A 21,614-nucleotide genomic window follows, 5' to 3' on the forward strand; every position below is an offset into this window, starting at 1 on the left:
CCCTTGAGCAAGGCACTTAACCCTAATTGCTCCTGTAAGTCGCTCTGGATAAGAGCGTCTGCTAAATGACTAAAATGTAATGTAAATGTTAACGACCGTTCCACAGGTGCATGTTCATTAATTGTTTATGGTTCATTGAACAAGCATGAGAAACAGTGTTTAAACCCTTTACAATGAAGATCTGTGAAGTTATTTGGATTTTTACGAATTATCTTTGAAAGACAGGATCCTGAAAAAGAGACGTTTCTTTTTTTGCTGTGTTTATATATACATACAGTGGGGGAAAAAAGTATTTAGTCAGCCACCAATTGTGCAAGTTCTCCCACTTAAAAAGATGAGAGAGGCCTGTAATTTTCATCATAGGGACACGTCAACTATGACAGACAAAATGAGAAAAGAAAATCCAGAAAATCTCATTGTAGGATTTTTCAAGAATTTATTTGCAAATTATGGTGGAAAATAAGTATTTGGTCAATAACAGAAGTTTCTCAATACTTTGTTATATACCCTTTGTTGGCAATGACACAGGTCAAACGTTTTCTGTAAGTCTTCACAAGGTTTTCACACACTGTTGCTGGTATTTTGGCCCATTCCTCCATGCAGATCTCCTCTAGAGCAGTGATGTTTTGGGGCTGTCGCTGGGCAACACGGACTTTCAACTCCCTCCAAAGATTTTCTATGGGGTTGAGATCTGGAGACTGGCTAGGCCACTCCAGGACCTTGAAATGCTTCTTACGAAGCCACTCCTTCGTTGCCCGGGCGGTGTGTTTGGGATCATTGTCATGCTGAAAGACCCAGCCACGTTTCATCTTCAATGCCCTTGCTGATGGAAGGAGGTTTTTACTCAAAATCTCACGATACATGGCCCCATTCATTCTTTCCTTTACACGGATCAGTCGTCCTGGTCCCTTTGCAGAAAAACAGCCCCAAAGCATGATGTTTCCACCCCCATGCTTCACAGTAGGTATGGTGTTCTTTGGATGCAACTCAGCATTCTTTGTCCTCCAAACACGACGAGTTGAGTTTTTACCAAAAAGTTCTATTTTGGTTTCATCTGACCATATGACATTCTCCCAATCCTCTTCTGGATCATCCAAATGCACTCTAGCAAACTTCAGACGGGCCTGGACATGTACTGGCTTAAGCAGGGGGACACGTCTGGCACTGCAGGATTTGAGTCCCTGGCGGCGTAGTGTGTTACTGATGGTAGGCTTTGTTACTTTGGTCCCAGCTCTCTGCAGGTCATTCACTAGGTGTGGTTCTGGGATTTTTGCTCACCGTTCTTGTGATCATTTTGACCCCACGGGGTGAGATCTTGCGTGGAGCCCCAGATCGAGGGAGATTATCAGTGGTCTTGTATGTCTTCCATTTCCTAATAATTGCTCCCACAGTTGATTTCTTCAAACCAAGCTGCTTACCTATTGCAGATTCAGTCTTCCCAGCCTGGTGCAGGTCTACAATTTTGTTTCTGGTGTCCTTTGACAGCTCTTTGGTCTTGGCCATAGTGGAGTTTGGAGTGTGACTGTTTGAAGTTGTGGACAGGTGTCCTTTATACTGATAACAAGTTCAAACAGGTGCCATTAATACAGGTAACGAGTGGAGGACAGAGGAGCCTCTTAAAGAAGAAGTTACAGGTCTGTGAGAGCCAGAAATCTTGCTTGTTTGTAGGTGACTAAATACTTATTTTCCACCATAATTTGCAAATAAATTCATTAAAAATCCTACAATGTGATTTTCTGGAATTTTTTTTCTTAATTTGTCTGTCATAGTTGACGTGTACAGGCCTCTCTCATCTTTTTAAGTGGGAGAACTTGCACAATTGGTGGCTGACTAAATACTTTTTCCCCCCCACTGTATATAAAAACAGAAATAAGATGTACATAATTTTTCAGACTCTTTACTCAGTACTCTGTTGAAGCACCTTTGGCAGCGATTACAGCCTTGAGTCTTCTTGGGTATGACGCTACAAGCTTGGCACACCTGTATTTGGGCAGTTTCTTCCATTCTTCTCTGCAAATCCTCTCAAGCTCTGTGTTCGATCGGGTTCTAGTCCGGGCTCTGGCTGGGCCACCCAAGGACATTCAGAGACTTGTCCCGTAGCCGCTGCTGCGTTGTCTTGGCTTTGTGCTTAGGGTCGTTGTCCTGTTGGAAGGTGAATCTTCGCCCCTGTCTGAGGTCCTGAGCGCTCTGGAGCAGGTTTTCATCAAGGATTTCTCTGTACTTTGCTCAGTTCATTTTTCCCTCGATCCTGACTCGTCTCCCAGTTCCTGCCACTGAAAAACATCTCCACATTATGATGCTGCCACCACCATGCTTCACCGTAGGGATGCTGCCAGGTTTCCTCCAGGCGTGCCTCTTGGCATTCAGGTCAAAGAGTTCAATCTTGGGTTCATCAGTCCGGAGAATCATGTTTCTCATGGTCTGAGAGTCCTTTAGGTGCCTTTTGGCAAACTCCAAGCGAGCTGTCATGTGCTTTTTACTGAGGAGTGGCTTCCGTCTGGCCACTCTACCATAAAGGCCTGATTGGTGGAATACTGCAGTATATGGTTGTCCTTCTGAAAGGTTCTCCCATCTCCACGGTCTGAATACTTTATGAATGCACTGTCAAAAAATTGAAAGAAAAAGTTAGTTCCTGTTGATAGAGGAAACTTTCCTGTCAAAGAGGAAAGTAGTAGGCCTGTATTAGCTTTATAGTATATTTTATGGTATTCTTATTGCCTATTAATGCAGTCGGATCCATTGATTTTCAGGAATCTGCCACCATTTGTCAGCTGCAAAGATCTGATTTGATTTGAATTCCTCTCTTGTTTTTGCAGATTGCCTGAGAGTTTTCCAGAGCTCCAGAATTTAACATGCCTTTCCATCAATGACATTTCGTTGCAGGCTCTTCCCGAAAACATTGGAAAGTAAGTGCTCCTTTCTGTCATAAAAAAATAAATACAAATTGCTTCATAGTCCTTTCATAGAGAAACATATTTTATTGGTTGGAATTTAGTTCTCACTTCTGTGCTTTTAGATGTTGATATGGGCTGTGACTTTGAACAGAAAAAAATAAGAAATAAGAAATTATATGCTACTGTCGGTCATATTTCTTAGTCACAGGTGGTTATGAAACGGCTTCCTGTTTTTAAGGTCTGAACAATGTAATGACATACTGTGACTACAAATTGTCTATCACTGATATTTTTGGGAGTCACTGGCACTCCGTCACACCCTCCTTCAATTGACGTGGTTTGGAGCTGTGTGTGTTTCCATGACAACATATTTTAATAAATACTGTGTAATATCTTTTGGTAATTTTATGACGATCCAGTGTATTATTTCACAAAGGGACAAGAATGGTGTTATTGGATTTATGGCAAATAAACTTACATGAGTAGTTGTATCAGTAAGTGCTGCTGCTTTCCTGTCCCCCTCTATCCCCAGAAGACCCTGTAAATTCCTGTGTAATTTCCTCCAGCCTGCCACGTTCCCTTACGTTTCACTTGCAAAAGAATGCTAGCCCTCTCTCCCTTCAAATAACTCTGTAATATTTCATGCAGTTATCATGCAGGAGACTGTAGGTTGACTACAGTCTACAGACAGCAGCTACAGTCATAATCTCCCTTAAGGCTCCTACTAGGATTTATCATCCTCAGATGAAGAACTAATATTATACAACACCTCCAACACTCACCGGCCTTATATCATTCTATGCTCGTTGACAGACCCCTTTTGTGTTATGCACAACAAAGCAATATATTTTGAATTAAGGAACACTTGAAGAATTTAACTAGTGTAAAACTAAACAGGGCTCTGTTTTGACTTGACATTTTGCTGTAAATTAGGGATTACCTTACATGGTTAATGTAAAGATGGTGTTTTGCGGAATGATTCAGCTGTGTTTTTCTCTCTCTCTCAGTGATAGGTAGGTCTAGATTATAGACTTTGAGTAATGTTACTTATTGTGCTCAGCTCAATTAAGTAATATTAAAGCTGCGTTGATCTGTGAGTTACCATGGTGACCTAGTAAGAGCTCTGTGACAGTTGGTGAAGATATGAGAAGACAGACCTACTCGTGCATAAATGCACAGCATTAGGCCAGATATTGATTGTTCATCCATCCATTCACTCACTCTCTCGTCTAGCTGTGGAGGGCTGAAATACTGTCACACAAATGGTGTGGGCTTAATGGATTTGTAGAAAAAATAAAACTTTTTTTACACCTCTGTTAATCTCTAGTTAATCTCTCGTGGACAGACGCACGTAACATAAATGGTATCGTAGCGTCTGTCAACAACTTTGTTCCGGTGTGCAGATATTTCGTCACTGATCATTTGAACAAATCACTATTTCGTATCTTTCAACTTTTCGAAGGGGAGGTGACATTTGGCCCATATACTTGCCTGTAACTTCAGAGAGAGAGGGGTGGAGCTACCGCCCTGCTTCTGCTTTTCAACACATCTGCCCCCAGAATTTAATCGAGCATCTGACACAATTACACAAGATTTTAGTACTAGGTTTCAAAAATTACACCTCTGTTGTCGATGCCAATATTGATTATCGATGTTGCCCTCTAACTCCTCACTGGATACCACCGAGACACTACTGTAGTAGCTACATTTGTAATCCACGCTGGAAATCATTCAGCATTGATATACCATATCAGTGTTGCTGCACTTGAGCCTGTACACAATTGACCTTTGCTCCTGCATTCACAGTAAATATGACAGGCCAGATGGATTCTGTCATATCTCTTTATTTGATTTCTTCTGGATCTGACTCCCATGCAGAGTAGGGTGATTTACAGGGCTCAGGGGTGACAGATCACAGTTATTATCAGAGCCATCTCCTCTACCTCCCAATGTACGGCATAGGCCTCTACCGCCGCCAAAGGCATGTGTGCTATATCTGGCTTTCACAACTCAATGAGTTAGGGCATGTGAGTATCTGCCCTCCCAATTAGGGGCGTTAATGACAGCACTATAACACGGTTGAAAAAAGATGCCTCTACACTGATCAAGACACACACCCATCACCTAGTGAGTATAAGTGGATAAGTGGATAGTCTGACATTCATGTTGCCAAAGTACATGCACCGTTATTCTTTTCATATAACTTCTGAGATTTCAATCGTAGCATTGTCTACCAGTGTGCTGCAGAGATGGTTGTCCTCCTTCCATTTAAGAATGATGGAGACCACTGTGTTCTTGGGGACCTTCAATGCTGCAGAAATTTTTTGGTACCCTTCCCCAGATCTGTGCCTCAACACAATCCTGCCTCGGAGCTCTACAGACAATTCCTTTGACCTCATGGCTTGGTTTTGCTCTGACATGCACTCTCAATTGTGGGACCTTATATAGACAGGTGTGTGCCTTTCCAATTAATGTCAAATCAATTGAATTTACCACAGGTGGACTCCATGAAGTTATAGAAGCATCTCAAGGATGATCAATGGAAACAGGATGTACCTGAGCTCAATTTCGAGTCTCATAGCAAAGGGTCTGAATACTTATGTAAATAAGGTATTCCTGTTTTTTTATTTTTTATACATTTGCAAACATTTCTAAAAACCTGTTTTAGCTTTGTCATTATGGGGTATTGTATGTAGATTGATTGAGGATTTATTTATTTTTAATCCATTTTAGAATAAGGCTGTAACAAAATGTGGAAAAAGTCAAGGTGTCTGATTACTTTCCGAATGCACTATATATATATATACACTACCATTCAAAAGTTTTAGAACACCAACTGATTCAAGTTTTATTTTTGTGGGAACTCCTTCAAGACTCTTGGAAAAGCATTCCAGGTGAAGCTGGTTGAGAGAATGCCAAGAGTGTGCAATGCTGCCATCAAGGCAAAGGGTGGCAATTTGAAGAATCTCAAATATAAAATATATTTTTATTTGTTTTACATCTTTTTGGTTACTACATGATTCCATATGTGTTATTTCATAGTTTTGATGTCTTCACTATTATTCTACAATGTAGAAAATAGTACAAATAAAGAAAAACCCTTGAATGAATAGGTGTTCTAAAACTTTTGACCGGTAGTGTATATATGTTTACTTTTTGTGCCATTGGATTTGCAATAACCCACGATTTGATTTTAGGCTTTAATGTTCCAGTCCAGATGATTTTGAGATTCCTCTGCTCCTCATTTAACTGATTCAGTTAGGCCTATAGTTCACCACTGATGTCCAAGCCATATCTTCTGAGACTTGTAGGAGTGAGTAGCATCACTTTGCCACCGACCGTCATTAGATGGAAGCAAATATACCTTGGCAAGAAATGTCTAGTTACAGATTGTGCATAACAATTTATTTTCATCAGAGCTACATAGCTCCCTTACTGCGATTACTAAATAAAACCATTTTCCTTTCTTTTGGGAACAAAGACATTACCTCAAAGCCATGTTGTGGTCCTAAAAGCCTCAATTCTTGGAATTCATCCACTCTGTCCTAGATGGCTTCAATCAGTAATACTCATAAAAAGGACAAATATGTCGTTGCTTTTTTTGTCTAGTATTTTCTGTTGTTCGTGATCATTTGGGGACAATAACAAACTTAACAAACCAAATGGCTCTCTGTCTTTTGCCTTTCTCCACAGCCTCTCCAACTTGGTGTCACTAGAACTCAGAGAGAATCTGCTGACATATTTACCGGAGTAAGTACTTCCCCTGGATAGATACGATATGTTTCAGGGCAAAACATTTATTGAAGACACAAGACAAGTAGGCCTACTTTATTAGTCCTTGAGAGACAGAAAATCTTATTTTTCTCTGCTCCCAACCCCCCAGACATCTGTGTTCCACAAACGCTCTGATAGTGCCACCCATCCCCCTGAAAAGGGAGGTAAAGAAGTAACGTCTGTGTGGCTACATTACAAGCATGTAACACATTCGGCTGTGGGTAGACCACAGATGAAGCCTTATGTGTTTCACATGTCTTGTGTGTGTGTGTGTACACACGTGTATGTATATGTGTGTAGACTTTAGAGGTGATAGAGAATGCAGTGTACCCTCTATTCAGCCAATGCTCAACTATTATGTTGGCACAACAACAGTCTCCCGCGGAACATCTAACCATCTCACTGCTTGGTATGTGGCCACTACATTTTTACTCGCACGTGGTTAAAATTAAACGGCAGTGAAACAGACCGAGAATGAGAAGCAGATACAATGTGAATCCGTCACTGTATGATGTTTATTTTTTCAAAGCCTAAATGTAATGTTTTTTGACTTTATAACCCCTCTTGTGCATTCCACAGGTCGCTATCGCAACTTCACAGACTTGAAGAACTTGACCTAGGGAACAATGAACTTTACAATTTGGTGAGTTTCTGACTTTGCGAAAATACACTTGATCTCAGTAAAGATGTTGATTTCTTGGAATAACATTCACACTGAAGAAAACGATGTGCAAAACTAATCGTGTGGAATGGGCAGCACTCAAATCTCACTCAACACTTTTCTTGGTATATGAAACATAATTGGGAGTACTGATACAGATGCCTCTTATCATCCTGAAGGGGTAGTGTGACAGGGCCATTGAGTTTTTAAGTTGTAGTCTGTTACAACATAATGTCAGGTTTGATGTTTATGAAAAGTTAACTCCGAGACGGAGACACACTCCCTGAGAGATTTACTGAAACCAGACAAGGCTAGGGAATGACAGTTTACACATGGCTGAAATTCTTCCACAGTCTTGTTTACATTTGCCTCAGTCGTGTATAATTCTCCCTCTCTCACTCTCTCACCCCTTTCCCCTCCCTCCCCCATCTTTCTCGCTTCTCGGTCTCTGTCTCTATTTTCTGCCTCCAATTCTTCCTCCCACACAGCCAGAAACAATAGGCTGTCTTGTCAGCTTAAAGGACTTGTGGCTGGACGGAAACCAGTTGGCTGAAATACCTGCAGTACGATATTTCTGTAATATTTATACTAATAATTGTCATGTTTTAAGTGCCTTGATATTACTGTTGAACTTGTAGAATATGGTTTGATTCCCCAAAAAGTGAAAGGCTGCCACCCATTTAAAAACTTTCGATGTGCTTAGGCTAAATTAATATTGCGACTTGTGTTGATATAATGCAATCACAAGAGATGCACCATTATCGTTAAGCACTAACACAGACTGGGAAATGTATTTATAATAGAAATGTGTTCAACCTGTAGGAGATGGGCAGCATGAAAAGCCTCCTGTGTCTAGACGTATCAGAGAACAAGCTGGAGCACCTTCCAGAGGAGATGGGCGGCCTGGTCTCCCTTACTGACCTGCTGGTGTCCCAGAACCTCATCGATGCTCTGCCAGAGGGTATAGGTCAGCACGCTGCTGCACTGTACACTACAATACTGTGTATTTTTTAGTTTTACTATCCTTGTTGAGATCAGAAGTCAGAAAAATTTGGACAAGTGGGGACATTTTGCCGGTCCCCACAAGGAAAAAGGCTATTTTAGGCTTAGGGGTTAGGGTTACAATTAGGGTTAGTGGTTAGAGGGGTAAGGTTTTGGGGTTACAGTTAGAGTTAAGGTTAGGTTAAGGGTTAAGGGTTTGGGGTTAGGGTTAAAGTTTGGGTTAGGTTAAGGTTGGGGAAAATATAATTTTGAATGGGAATCAATTGTTTGGTCCCCACAAGGATAGTAAAATAAATGTGTGAGTGACGTGTGTGCTTCTGTGCATTTGTGTGCACTCATGTGTTTGTACATGTGTATGCTTGCGTGTTTGTGTACATGTTTGTTATTGGTCACTTGTTTTACCATGTCATGGATTGGACCATGCTGAAACTGATTGGGTCAAAGCTGGGATCAATGTAAACTGAGCATAAACAGGAAGTTAATCTGAACAGATTAAACAAAGTACTTTTACCAAAAGAGATTGTGAACCACAAAATAAAGGAGTCCACATTTGGTAACAGAACTGACTTACTAACACAGGTGATGTGCCCCTAGGGCACAATATAACTTTGGATGAATGGAAAATGAAATGTGACAGTCATTAAATCCATATAGCATTATTTGATGTTGTATTGATCTGTGTAATGTCGTTTCATTAGCCATAGGCTCTGGTGTTGGTTGCAAATCAACTAACTTTTTTTACGAATTATATTGATTGCCATGCTATCCTCACTACTCTCATATGTCTGTATCAAAGTATGTAACGCTTTTTTGCTCTGCAGGAAGACTAAGGCGACTGTCGATATTGAAAGCAGACCAGAATCGGCTTGCCCAGCTGCCAGAGAGCATTGGCAATTGTGAGAGTCTCACTGAACTGGTGCTCACAGAGAATCGGCTACAGGTGGGTTTGTGGTTGCGCTGTACTTGCTCATATATACTTAATATTATGAGGGCAGGTTTGAAAAGTAAGACCCAATTTATTTTATTTTATGTAATCGAGATCACAATACACATGGCCGTCTTTTTCAGCCCACGGCCAACTGTTTAATTTGATATGTGCTCACAAGGTCAAAACAGTGTGTCCTCTAACCTATTGTTGTTTTCCACAGTACTAATTACCCAACTCTGATGGCTGCCCTCTTCGGTCCTTGGATAGACCTTGTGACTTACAGTATAGCATGACAAATTGTATTTTTCCTTCTGAAGGGATGCATTCTTATTGTCTTGTAACCTTTGACCTCCATTATATCCTTAGTCTTCACTTCCTAATAGGCTTAAAACATCTAAGTGTGCGCCAGGAACGTATCCTCACTTTACCACTAACCAATCAGATATTTTTATTTCATCCTCACAGTGGGATTGTGCAGGTAATCCCCATGCTCGGGCCACTAGCTGGTCTACTGTCACTGCTATACCCATTACTGTATGTTCGAACTGTAGATGGTTAATGTATTATTTCTTACTTATTGTTTCCCTCTTTAGAGTTTGCCAAGAAGTATTGGAAAACTAAAGAGACTTTCCAACTTCAACTGTGATAGGAACCGATTAGCGTCATTACCAAAAGAGGTATGCTATAGTCTTTCAACATGTAATAGTTTGAAGCAAATGTGAGACTTGTTGATGAATGGTAGGTCCTTTCTGCTTTACAGGGCACCACAGTCCACTACAATAGTGTATTTGTGCCAAGCTGTTATTATCTTAGATGTATCTATTATGTTATTAGGACATGATACTGCTTCCTTTGAGTTTCTTTCTGTGATAAAACAAAAAAAGAAGGAAAAGTGCTTGTTGTATGGCTCAAAGTTTTATTCCATCTCCCGTTGTGATTTTACCATATAGATCACGTTTTGTGATGCAGCAGTGAAGTAGTTCAACTGTACATTGTGATTTACAACCCCGTTCTTGTATTATCTGAATGAGTACAGACTGGATCCAAAAGCAATTTGTTCCCTTGCTGCAGTGAGGCACTTCTTCTGTGGGTACTCTAGAATCAAACCAACTGTCACTTTCTCTAATTGGCAGAACATGCGTTTCCTATCTCTGCTGTAGAAAAGTTTTTTCCCGCCCGTTTCTGTCTTCAATTTAAATCCAGGAAATAAACTGATGATTCTATGCTGTATCATTTAATTCCTTTTAGTTAGGATAGTCCACTCAGTAACAATTGCCACTGTTTTCCAGGGAGTCCTGTATGTGTGAGTGAAGTTGTCTATGTGCATGTAATGCTACAGTGAGGGAAAAAAGTATTTGATCCCCTGCTGATTTTGTACGTTTGCCCACTGACAAAGACATGATATGTCTAATTTTAATGGTAGGTTTATTTGAACAGTGAGAGACAGAATAACAACAACAAAAAATCCAGAAAAATGCATGTCAAAAATGTTATAAATTGATTTGCAACTACGTTTCTTGTAGTTGGCCACCAGGTTTGCACACATCTCATTTTTTACATTTACATTTTAGTCATTTAGCAGACGCTCTTATCCAGAGCGACTTACAATTAGTGAATACATATTTTTTTAATACTGGCCCCCCGTGGGAATCGAACCCACAACCCTGGCGTTGCAAACGCCATGCTCTATCAACTGAGCTACATCCCTGCCGGCCATTCCCTCCCCTACCCTGGACGACGCTGGGCCAATTGTGCGCCGTCCATGAGTCTCCCGGTCGCGGCCGGCTGCGACAGAGCCTGGATTCGAACCAGGATCTCTAGTGGCACAGTTAGCACTGCAAAGCAGTGCCTTAGACCACTGCGCCACTCAGGAGGGATTTTGTCCCACTCCTCTTTGCAGATCTTCTCCAAGTCATTAAGGTTCAGAGGCTGACGTTTGGCAACTCGAACCTTCAGCTCCCTCCACAGATTTTCTATGGGATTAAGGTCTGGAGACTGGCTAGGCCACTCCAGGACCTTAATGTGCTTCTTTTTGAGCCACTCCTTTGTGGCCTTGGCCGTGTGTTTTGGGTCATTGTCATGCTGGAATACCCATCCACGACCCATTTTCAATGCCCTGGCTGAGGAAAGGAGGTTCTCACCCAAGATTTGACGGTACATGGCCCCGTCCATTGTCCCTTTGATGCGGTGAAGTTGTCCTGTCCCCTTAGCAGAAAAACACCCCCAAAGCATAATGTTTCCAACTCCATGTGTGACGGTGGGGATGGTGTTCTTGGGGTCATAGGCAGCATTCCTCCTCCTCCAAATACGGCGAGTTGAGTTGATGCTAAAGAGCTCGATTTTGGTCTCATCTGACCACAACACTTTCACCCAGTTCTCCTCTGAATCATTCAGATGTTCATTGGCAAACTTCAGACGGCCCTGTATATGTTCTTTCTTGAGCAGGGGGACCTTGCGGAAGCTGCAGGATTTCAGTCCTTCACGGCGTAGTGTGTTACCAATTGTTTTCTTGGTGACTATGGTCCCAGCTGCCTTGAGATCATTGACAAGATCCTCCCGTGTAGTTCTGGGCTGATTCCTCACCGTTCTCATGATCATTGCAACTCCACGAGGTGAGATCTTGCATGGTGCCCCAGGCCGAGGGAGATTTACATTTATTTTGTGTTTCTTCCATTTGCGAATAATCGCACCAACTGTTGTCACCTTCTCACCAAGCTGCTTGGCAATGGTCTTGTAGCCCATTCCAGCCTGGTGTAGGTCTACAATCTTATCCCTGACATCCTTGGAGAGCTCTTTGGTCTTGGCCATGGTGGAGAGTTTGGAATCTGATTGATTGATTGCTTCTGTGGACAGGTGTCTTTTATACAGGTAACAAGCTGAGATTAGGAGCACTCCCTTTAAGAGTGTGCTCCTATCTCAGCTCGTTACCTGTATAAAAGACACCTGGGAGCCAGAAATCTTTCTGATTGAGAGGGGGTCAAATACTTATTTCCCTCATTAAAATGCAAATCAATTTATGACATTTTTGACATGTGTTTTTCTGGATTTTTTTGTTGTTATTCTGTCTCTCACTGTTCAAATAAACCTACCATTAAAATTATAGACTGAACATTTATTTGTCAGTGGGCAAACGTACAAAATCTGCATGGTATCAAATACTTTTTTCCCTCACTGTATGTTAACCATTTTCCCCCAATACTCTTAAGCAAAATGCTTGTGCATGCTCGGTCTGAACATGCTCAGAAAAAGCTAACGTAAACCTTGATCGCATCTCATTTTGCCTCCATGATTTACCCTGCTGCTCGGAAAAATTGATGTAAAATCATAGAAGCCTCAGTCATGAGTAAGTGGAATCCGGTTAGTGCATCCCCCAGTGATCACTGTATGATTTGCATGCAGAGCTTTGCTGGACTAAACCTGACCCTCTCTTATTTTAATGGGTATTGTAAAAAGGCTCATCCTTACACCTGCTAACCAGCAAATCCGGTTTCTGTGCGCTGAATCACATTCAGCGGAAGCGTATGCCACAGTGGTACTATGCAGACTAAGGTCGATTATCATATCGACCTGCCCTGGAGCACTCTCACAGGCACAAAGGCCATCTCCCACTGTGACTGTCTTCACCCAAGACATGGCTGTGCGACTCTTCATTGTGTGTGTGTGACTGACTGTCTATTTATCTGTACAGTAGCATGATTTCAGCTATCTGGCTGTTGGCATGCTATCTTTTGTTTCCAGGGGATTGAAGCACAGACAAAGCAAGCACACACACACTGCCTGTTTTTGTCTGCTTTTTCTATTATCTTCTGCAGTTCTCTAGTGTGTTCAGCACTGGTTTATTGTCCCAGAATGCCTGCTGCGCGTGTGTGTGCGCGTGTGAGAGAGTGAGATACTGTTGTTGATTCTAGCCTCTTGTCTATTAAACCGAAGGCAAGCTCCCTCTGGTTAAAGCCCTTTAGTGGTTATACAATGCCCCTGTGTCTCAGTGTGAGTCCACAGCACTTGGCCCAGATAATGAATTGGTAGTGTCATTGTTTTATTTTCTCTAACCATTAACATTTCTAACAGTAACAATAGTCCTGGTACTAGACAAGTACTTGTTTACAACAATACAGTGGTGTCAGGATGTAGCTATGTTGTTCTTTTTAATTAATAGTCATGACTGATAATTGGCTAAAAGTTTCCAAACCTGATTTTCTTGTGATTTTAAATCCAAACATTCAAGGTAAGATATCTGCTGAACCTTGGCTTATTCCCATTTTAATTGGGAATTTGTTCATATTTGCAATGTACAATTCTACTGAATTTCGTAGACAAACAATGTATCCGGTATTGATGTTTAAGTGTAGGCCCATGCATGCAGTACTTTGTATATTCTACTTCTGAGGTACAGTGCCTTGCAAAAGTATTCATCCCCCTTGACGTTTTTCCTATTTTGTTGCATTACAACCTGTAATTTAAATTTATTTTTATTTGGATTTCATGTAGTGGACATAGACAAAATAGTCCAAATTGGTGAAGTGAAATGAGAAAAAAAAACTTGTTTCAGAAAATTCTAAAAAAATAAATAACAGAAAAGTGGTGCGTTCATATGTATTCACCCCCTTTGCTATGAAGCCCCTAAATAAGATCTGGTGCAACCAATTACCTTCAGAAGTCACATACATTTTAAAGAAAAGTCCACCTGTGTGCAATCTAAGTGTCACATGATCTGTCACATGATCTCAGTATATATACACCTGTTCTGAAAGGCCCCAGAGTCTGCAACACCACTAAGCAAGGGCACCACCAAGCAAGCGGCGCCATGAAGATCAAGTAGCTCTCCAAACAGGTCAGGAACAAAGTTGTGGATAAGTACAGATCATGGTTGGGTTATAAAAAAATATCAAACTTTGAACATCCCACGGAGCATTCAATCAATTATTAAAAAATTGAAAGAATATGGCACCACAACAAACCTGCCAAGAGAGGGCCGCCCACCAAAACTCACGGACCAGGCAAGGAGGGCATTAATCAGAGAGGCAACAAAGAGACCAAAGATAACCCTGAATAAGCTGCAAAGCTCCACAGCGGAGATTGGAGTATCTGTTCATAGGACCACTTTAAGCCGTACACTCCACAGAGCTGGGCTTTACGGAAGAGTGGCCAGAAAAAAGCCATTGCTTAAAGAAAAAAAATAAGCAAACACGTTTGGTGTTCGCCAAAAGCCATGTGGGAGACTCCCCAAACAAATGGAAGAAGGTACTCTGGTCAGATGAGACTAAAATTGAGCTTTTTGGCCATCAAGGAAAACGCTATGTCTGGCGCAAACCCAACACCTCTCATCACCCCGAGAACACCATCCCCACAGTGAAGCATGGTGGTGGCAGCATCATGCTGTGGGGATGTTTTTCATTGGCAGGGACTGGGAAACAGGTCAGAATTGAAGGAATGATGGATGGCGCTAAATCCAGGGAAATTATTGAGGGAAACCTGTTTCAGTCTTCCAGAGATTTGAGACTGGGACAGAGGTTCACCTGTCATGGCTAGATGTGCCAAGCTTATCGAGACATACCCCAAGAGACTTGCAGCTGTAATTGCTGCAAAAGGTGGCTCTACAAAGTATTGACTTTAGGGGGGTAGTTATGCACGCTCAAATGTTCTGTTTTTTTGTCTTATTTCTTGTTTGTTTCACAAGAAAAATTATTTTGCATCTTCAAAGTGGTAGGCATGTTGTGTGAATCAAATGATACAACCCCCCCAAAAATCCCTTTTAATTCCAGGTTGTAAGGCAACAAAATAGGAAAAATGCCGGGGGGGTGGGGGTGAATACTTTCACAAGCCACTGTAGGCTGGACTTTGAGAACCTGTGTGTAGCCTACTAACTGTAATTCCTGCGGATATTTGGACTCCTCTGCTAAGCACCTCTTTAAGTCAATCTTATTTACTCCAGTGAGGGCATCAGCTTAGCTAGATCCTTTTAACTTGATGAGACTCCATTACTGTATTTGGTCCCTGTTCTGGTCTGTCTGGCCGCTGGCTGATGGTAGATTACAGTCTGACAACAGCACTTTAGCTGGCCCATCCGGTCCCTACTTTAACACATTACTAATTGCAGCTAATTTTAGCTCCTACTCTGCCAAACTCCATAGCCCAATTCCATCAAGATGCCCAATTCTGTGGCAAAGCTCCCAAATGCTCTAAATGGTTTACCTATCCATGCCCATTATGCTAAATAGAGTTTGGAACAATTAAGGTGTTTTTATAAACATGAATTCATTTTCTGTGATTTAGAAACTTTACTTTTGATTATATTTTTTATGTGAACTGTTCTAACCAAAGCTTTTCCCCTCTATTCATCACTGCTCAAGATGTTTGTTGCCTCAAAGAACACGGAACAACTTCTCTGTTCGTATATATGTAATTGTGTGCTTGTGTGATAACTTAAACTCTAAAGACACTGTTTTGTCTTATTTGTATGCCTTTCTTCCCAAATCCAGATTGGCGGATGCAGTAGCCTGAATGTCTTCTGTGTACGAGGGAACAGGCTGACAAAGATTCCCTCTGAGATCTCTCAGGCCACAGAACTGCATGTGTTTGATGTGTCTGGAAATAGGTAGGCTATATGTGACTGACCTCCTCCATTCGGTCTTAGTGGGGAAAAAAAGTATTTAGTCAGCCACCAATTGTGCAAGTTCTCCCACTTAAAAAGATGAGAGGCCTGTAATTTTCATCATAGGTACACGTCAACTATGACAGACAAAATGAGGAAAAAAAATCCAGAAAATCACATTGTAGGATTTTTAATGAATTTATTTGCAAATGATGGTGGAAAATAAGTATTTGGTCAATAACAAAAGTTTCTCAATACTTTGTTATATACCCTTTGTTGGCAATGACACAGGTCAAACGTTTTCTGTAAGTCTTCACAAGGTTTTCACACACTGTTGCTGGTATTTTGGCCCATTCCTCCATGCAGATCTCCTCTAGAGCAGTGATGTTTTGGGGCTGTCGCTGGGCAACACAGACTTTCAACTCCCTCCAAAGATTTTCTATGGGGTTGAGATCTGGAGACTGGCTAGGCCACTCCAGGACCTTGAAATGCTTCTTACGAAGCCACTCCTTCGTTGCCCGGGCGGTGTGTTTGGGATCATTGTCATGCTGAAAGACCCAGCCACGTTTCATCTTCAATGCCCTTGCTGATGGAAGGAGGTTTTCACTCAAAATATCACGATACATGGCCCCATTCATTCTTTCCTTTACACGGATCAGTCGTCCTGGTCCCTTTGCAGAAAAACAGCCCCAAAGCATGATGTTTCCACCCCCATGTTTCACAGTAGGTATGGTGTTCTTTGGATGCAACTCAGCATTCTTTGTCCTCCAAACACGACGAGTTGAGTTTTTACCAAAAAGTTATATTTTGGTTTCATCTGACCATATGAAAATTCTCCCAATCCTCTTCTGGATCATCCAAATGCACTCTAGCAAACTTCAGACGGGCCTGGACATGTACTGGCTTAAGCAGGGGGACACGTCTGGCACTGCAGGATTTGAGTCCCTGGCGGCGTAGTGTGTTACTGATGGTAGGCTTTGTTACTTTGGTCCCAGCTCTCTGCAGGTCATTCACTAGGTCCCCCCGTGTGGTTCTGGGATTTTTGCTCACCGTTCTTGTGATCATTTTGACCCCACGGGGTGAGATCTTGCGTGGAGCCCCAGATCTAGGGAGATTATCAGTGGTCTTGTATGTCTTCCATTTCCTAATAATTGCTCCCACAGTTGATTTCTTCAAACCAAGCTGCTTACCTATTGCAGATTCAGTCTTCCCAGCCTGGTGCAGGTCTACAATTTTGTTTCTGGTGTCATTTGATAGCTCTTTGGTCTTGGCCATAGTGGAGTTTGGAGTGTGACTGTTTGAGGTTGTGGACAGGTGTCTTTTATACTGATAACAAGTTCAAACAGGTGCCATTAATACAGGTAACGAGTGGAGGACAGAGGAGCCTCTTAAATAAGAAGTTACAGGTCTGTGAGAGCCAGAAATCTTGCTTGTTTGTAGGTGACCAAATACTTATTTTCCACCATAATTTGCAAATAAATTCATTAAAAATCCTACAATGTGATTTTCTGGATTTTTCTCTTCTCAATTTGTCTGTCATAGTTGACGTGTACCTATGATGAAAATGACAGGCCTCTCTCATCTTTTTAAGTGGGAGAACTTGCACAATTGGTGGCTGACTAAATACTTGTTTTCCCCACTGTATGTAGCAACATTTGAAATTGTGTTTTTTTACATTGGATAAAAGTACAGACTCAGAGCTATACAATTGTATATCATACACTGCAGTTCAGGAACAATGGGAAAGTAATTCTGCTTTGAAAGTTGATAAACTTGTAACCCCACTTTTGAGAAAATGGCCCTCGAATGTTTTGATACACCTACTGGATAGCTCTTCTTTGTCTACACTCATTCAGCGTCGTTCACACCCTCTTAAGCCTAATCCCACCCACCACTTTAAGGATTCACATTTGAGGCCATGTGGTGAACACACACTACATCAAATAAAATATAAGTTTATGTGTCACATGCACAGGACACAGAAGGTGTAAACGACAGTGATAGTACTTGCATAGTAGCAATATCAAAAACAGAAAGTGTCCAGATAAAAATATATTTTTGTTATTAGATGATGCTTAGCCGACACACTTGTCTACATTGATGGGTCATGTGAAGGAAATGCTATAACCACCCCTCATCCACATCTAGCTAAGTGGATGGGTCACTATTGTCTAGACATTGTACACATGTTCATGAAATACAATCGATGGCTGTAATCACCCCCAGACACACCTGCTAATTTGATGGGTCATGCAATAATCCAGTCGAAGTGGAGTCTTTTTTTTTTGTTTAAACATGTAGCTAGCTAGGTAGCTAGCAAGCTAAATAATGAACCGACATAACCCCAACTCGTACTACTACCAATACAAACATTGTCATAGCTGTAGGATGAATCTGCAGGTAGTTAAAGCTAACAAACTAGGTTCAATGTTAGCTAGCTAACATTAGGCTATAACTAGCAATGCAAATGGTTTTCTGATTCCAATAATATCAATACACCGATCATACACGTAATGTTAGCTAGTGTGCGTGCAAGCTAACGTTTGCTAGCTAACTAACAGTACGCTTTAACTTGCAATAAAAAAAAAATTGTGACAGAATTGGAAACTTATATCTGGAAAATGTAGCTAGACTCTTACCCGTATACATGGATGAACGCTTCACGGCTGACTGGAACCATTTAACTCAGTTTTGTTTGTAGCTACATCTTGTTTGGCCAGCTTTGTGTCAAGTCACTCCGGTTCACACTGACCGTGGCGGGTGCAGAAAGTAGCCAATCACATTTCCCTACTGATCTGTCGATAGCGCCTGCTAAATTCAGGGCATCAATGTTGTTGAGAAAAGTAGCAAAACTTTTGTAGTTCTCGATGGCTAACGTTATATCTTTCAAAAACGGCACGGTAGTAAAGACTGTCAACACATACTGAACAGCTCACGTTATAGACAGAAGCGTGCAACATGGCAGTTCAATCCAAACTCATCTACTGGGATGTCCAGCCCATACATTATCTCAGCGAATCATGGCTAGTGGGATGGGTAAAGTTCACATGTTCCAGAATACATTTCTGCCCAAAAACGTGTTTTGATAAAAAATAAATGTTTACGTTCAAATGCTGCTCCTGTGAAGTAGTGATGTGCGACATACGCCTAGTTTCCTGAAACGAGTCACATATTAAAATTCAATTACAGTGCGGAAAAAAAGTATTTAGTCAGCCACCTATTGTGCAAGTTCTCCCACTTAAAAAGATGAGAGAGGCCTGTAATTTTCATCATAGGTACACGTCAACTATGACAGACAAATTGAGATTTTTTTTCTCCAGAAAATCACATTGTAGGATTTTTAATGAATTTATTTGCAAATTATGGTGGAAAATAAGTATTTGGTCACCTACAAACAAGCAAGATTTCTGGCTCTCACAGACCTGTAACTTCTTCTTTAAGAGGCTCCTCTGTCCTCCACTCGTTACCTGTATTAATGGCACCTGTTTGAACTTGTTATCAGTATAAAAGACACCTGTCCACAACCTCAAACAGTCACACTCCAAACTCCACTATGGCCAAGACCAAAGAGCTGTCAAAGGACACCAGAAACAAAATTGTAGACCTGCACCAGGCTGGGAATCTGCAATAGGTAAGCAGCTTGGTTTGAAGAAATCAACTGTGGGAGCAATTTTAGGAAATGGAAGACATGCAAGACCACTGATAATCTCCCTCGATCTGGGGCTCAACGCAAGATCTCACCCCTTTGGGTCAAAATGATCACAAGAACGGTGAGCAAAAATCCCAGAACCACACGGGGGGACCTAGTGAATGACCTGCAGAGAGCTGGGACCAAAGTAACAAAGCCTACCATCAGTAACACACTACGCCGCCAGGGACTCAAATCCTGCAGTGCCAGACGTGTCCCCCTGCTTAAGCCAGTACATGTCCAGGCCCGTCTGAAGTTTGCTAGAGTGCATTTGGATGATCCAGAAGAGGATTGGGAGAATTTTCATATGGTCAGATGAAACCAAAATATAACTTTTTGGTAAAAACTCAACTCGTCGTGTTTGTAGGACAAAGAATGCTGAGTTGCATCCAAAGAACACCATACCTACTGTGAAGCATGGGGGTGGAAACATCATGCTTTGGGGCTGTTTTTCTGCAAAGGGACCAGGACGACTGATCCGTGTAAAGGAAAGAATGAATGGGGCCATGTATCGTGAGATTTTGAGTGAAAACCTCCTTCCATCAGCAAGGGCATTGAAGATGAATCGTGGCTGGGTCTTTCAGCATGACAATGATCCCAAACACACCGCCCGGGCAACGAAGGAGTGGCTTCGTAAGAAGCATTTCAAGGTCCTGGAGTGGCCTAGCCAGTCTCCAGATCTCAACCCCATAGAAAATCTTTGGAGGGAGTTGAAAGTCTGTGTTGCCCAGCGACAGCCCCAAAACATCACTGCTCTAGAGGAGATCTGCATGGAGGAATGGGCCAAAATACCAGCAACAGTGTGTGAAAACCTTGTGAAGACTTACAGAAAACGTTTGACCTGTGTCATTGCCAACAAAGGATATATAACAAAGTATTGAGAAACTTTTGTTATTGACAAAATACTTATTTTCCACCATAATTTGCAAATAAATTCATTAAAAATCCTACAATGTGATTTTCTGGAATTTTCTTTCTCATTTTGTCTGTCATAGTTGACGTGTACCTATGATGAAAATTACAGGCCTCTCTCATCTTTTTAAGTGGGAGAACTTGCACAATTGGTGGCTGACTAAATACTTTTTTCCCCCACTGTAAATGTGTCTTTATTAACCTTTGATCATATACACATTATATCATATACATTATTTACATTATTATACCCCAGATCCAGTAACGCTTTTATATGTGGTCCTCTGTAGCTCAATTGGTAGATCATGGCACTTGTAACGCCAGGGTAGTGGGTTCGATCCCCGGGACCACCCTTACGTAAAAATGTATGCGCACATGACTGTAAGTCGCTTTGGATAAAAGCGTCTGCTAAATGGCATATTTTTTAAATTTATTTTTATGTGACAGGTGCTCACTTGTAGCAAAGTAAGTCATAATATTTGACACCAACATAAACTCCTTCTGAGCTGTCCACAAATCAATAAGGTTCACAAAATATTCTCTGAAGCCTTTCAATAACACGGTATCATCTCTCTCCAGACTACTCCACCTACCCATATCTCTGACCACGCTGCGACTCAAGGCCCTGTGGCTGTCAGAGAACCAGTCCCAGCCTCTACTCACCTTCCAGAATGACATGGACCCAGAGTCGGGGGAAAAGGTGCTCACCTGTGTTCTCCTGCCCCAGCAGCCTTCAGAACCTGACAGTAAAGGTAAGGTCTTCTCATGTGCTATAAACTCAGTGGTCTTGTGGGTAGAGTATCCGCCCTGAAATTGGAAGGTTGGGAGTTCGATCCCCGGCAGGGTCATACCAAAGACTGTAAAAATGTGACCTGATGCGCGTCTCTGCTTGGCACTCGGCATTAAAGGGAAAATTGCGGAATTAGGTTGTTAAACATTCTGATTTGTTTCATTCTTCCAATTAAAAGTCCCAATATGACATATCACTTTAAATTTGTATTTTGGGAGAAATTCATATTTTATATAATTTAACCGGAGTCATGTCGGAAAAATGTTTGAAAAAGTGAACCACTGATCACATAAGACAGTAAAGACCCACATCATATCGAGTCCTCCTATGGTTTTTGCAAAAATAAATTGGCACTCTGAATAAAGCCAACTTA

General features: G+C 41.5%; 1 protein-coding gene across 1 annotated transcript in view; it reads left to right on the forward strand.

The window, feature by feature from the left end:
* The window catches only part of LOC311136766 (uncharacterized protein), a 62,623-nt gene that overhangs the window by 32,261 nt on the left and 8,748 nt on the right, over positions 1 to 21,614 (forward strand). The window contains exons 4-12 of the mRNA XM_084171038.1: positions 2,817 to 2,906; positions 6,588 to 6,644; positions 7,248 to 7,311; positions 7,818 to 7,892; positions 8,152 to 8,296; positions 9,153 to 9,271; positions 9,853 to 9,936; positions 15,739 to 15,854; positions 21,031 to 21,203. Coding sequence (XP_084027164.1) covers positions 2,817 to 2,906; positions 6,588 to 6,644; positions 7,248 to 7,311; positions 7,818 to 7,892; positions 8,152 to 8,296; positions 9,153 to 9,271; positions 9,853 to 9,936; positions 15,739 to 15,854; positions 21,031 to 21,203 — 923 coding nt within the window. The remainder of the gene's footprint in view (positions 1 to 2,816; positions 2,907 to 6,587; positions 6,645 to 7,247; positions 7,312 to 7,817; positions 7,893 to 8,151; positions 8,297 to 9,152; positions 9,272 to 9,852; positions 9,937 to 15,738; positions 15,855 to 21,030; positions 21,204 to 21,614) is intronic.

Source organism: Coregonus lavaretus (assembly GCF_964263955.1).
Source record: "Coregonus lavaretus genome assembly, chromosome: 1".
In the NCBI taxonomy this organism is placed as follows: domain Eukaryota; kingdom Metazoa; phylum Chordata; class Actinopteri; order Salmoniformes; family Salmonidae; genus Coregonus; species Coregonus lavaretus.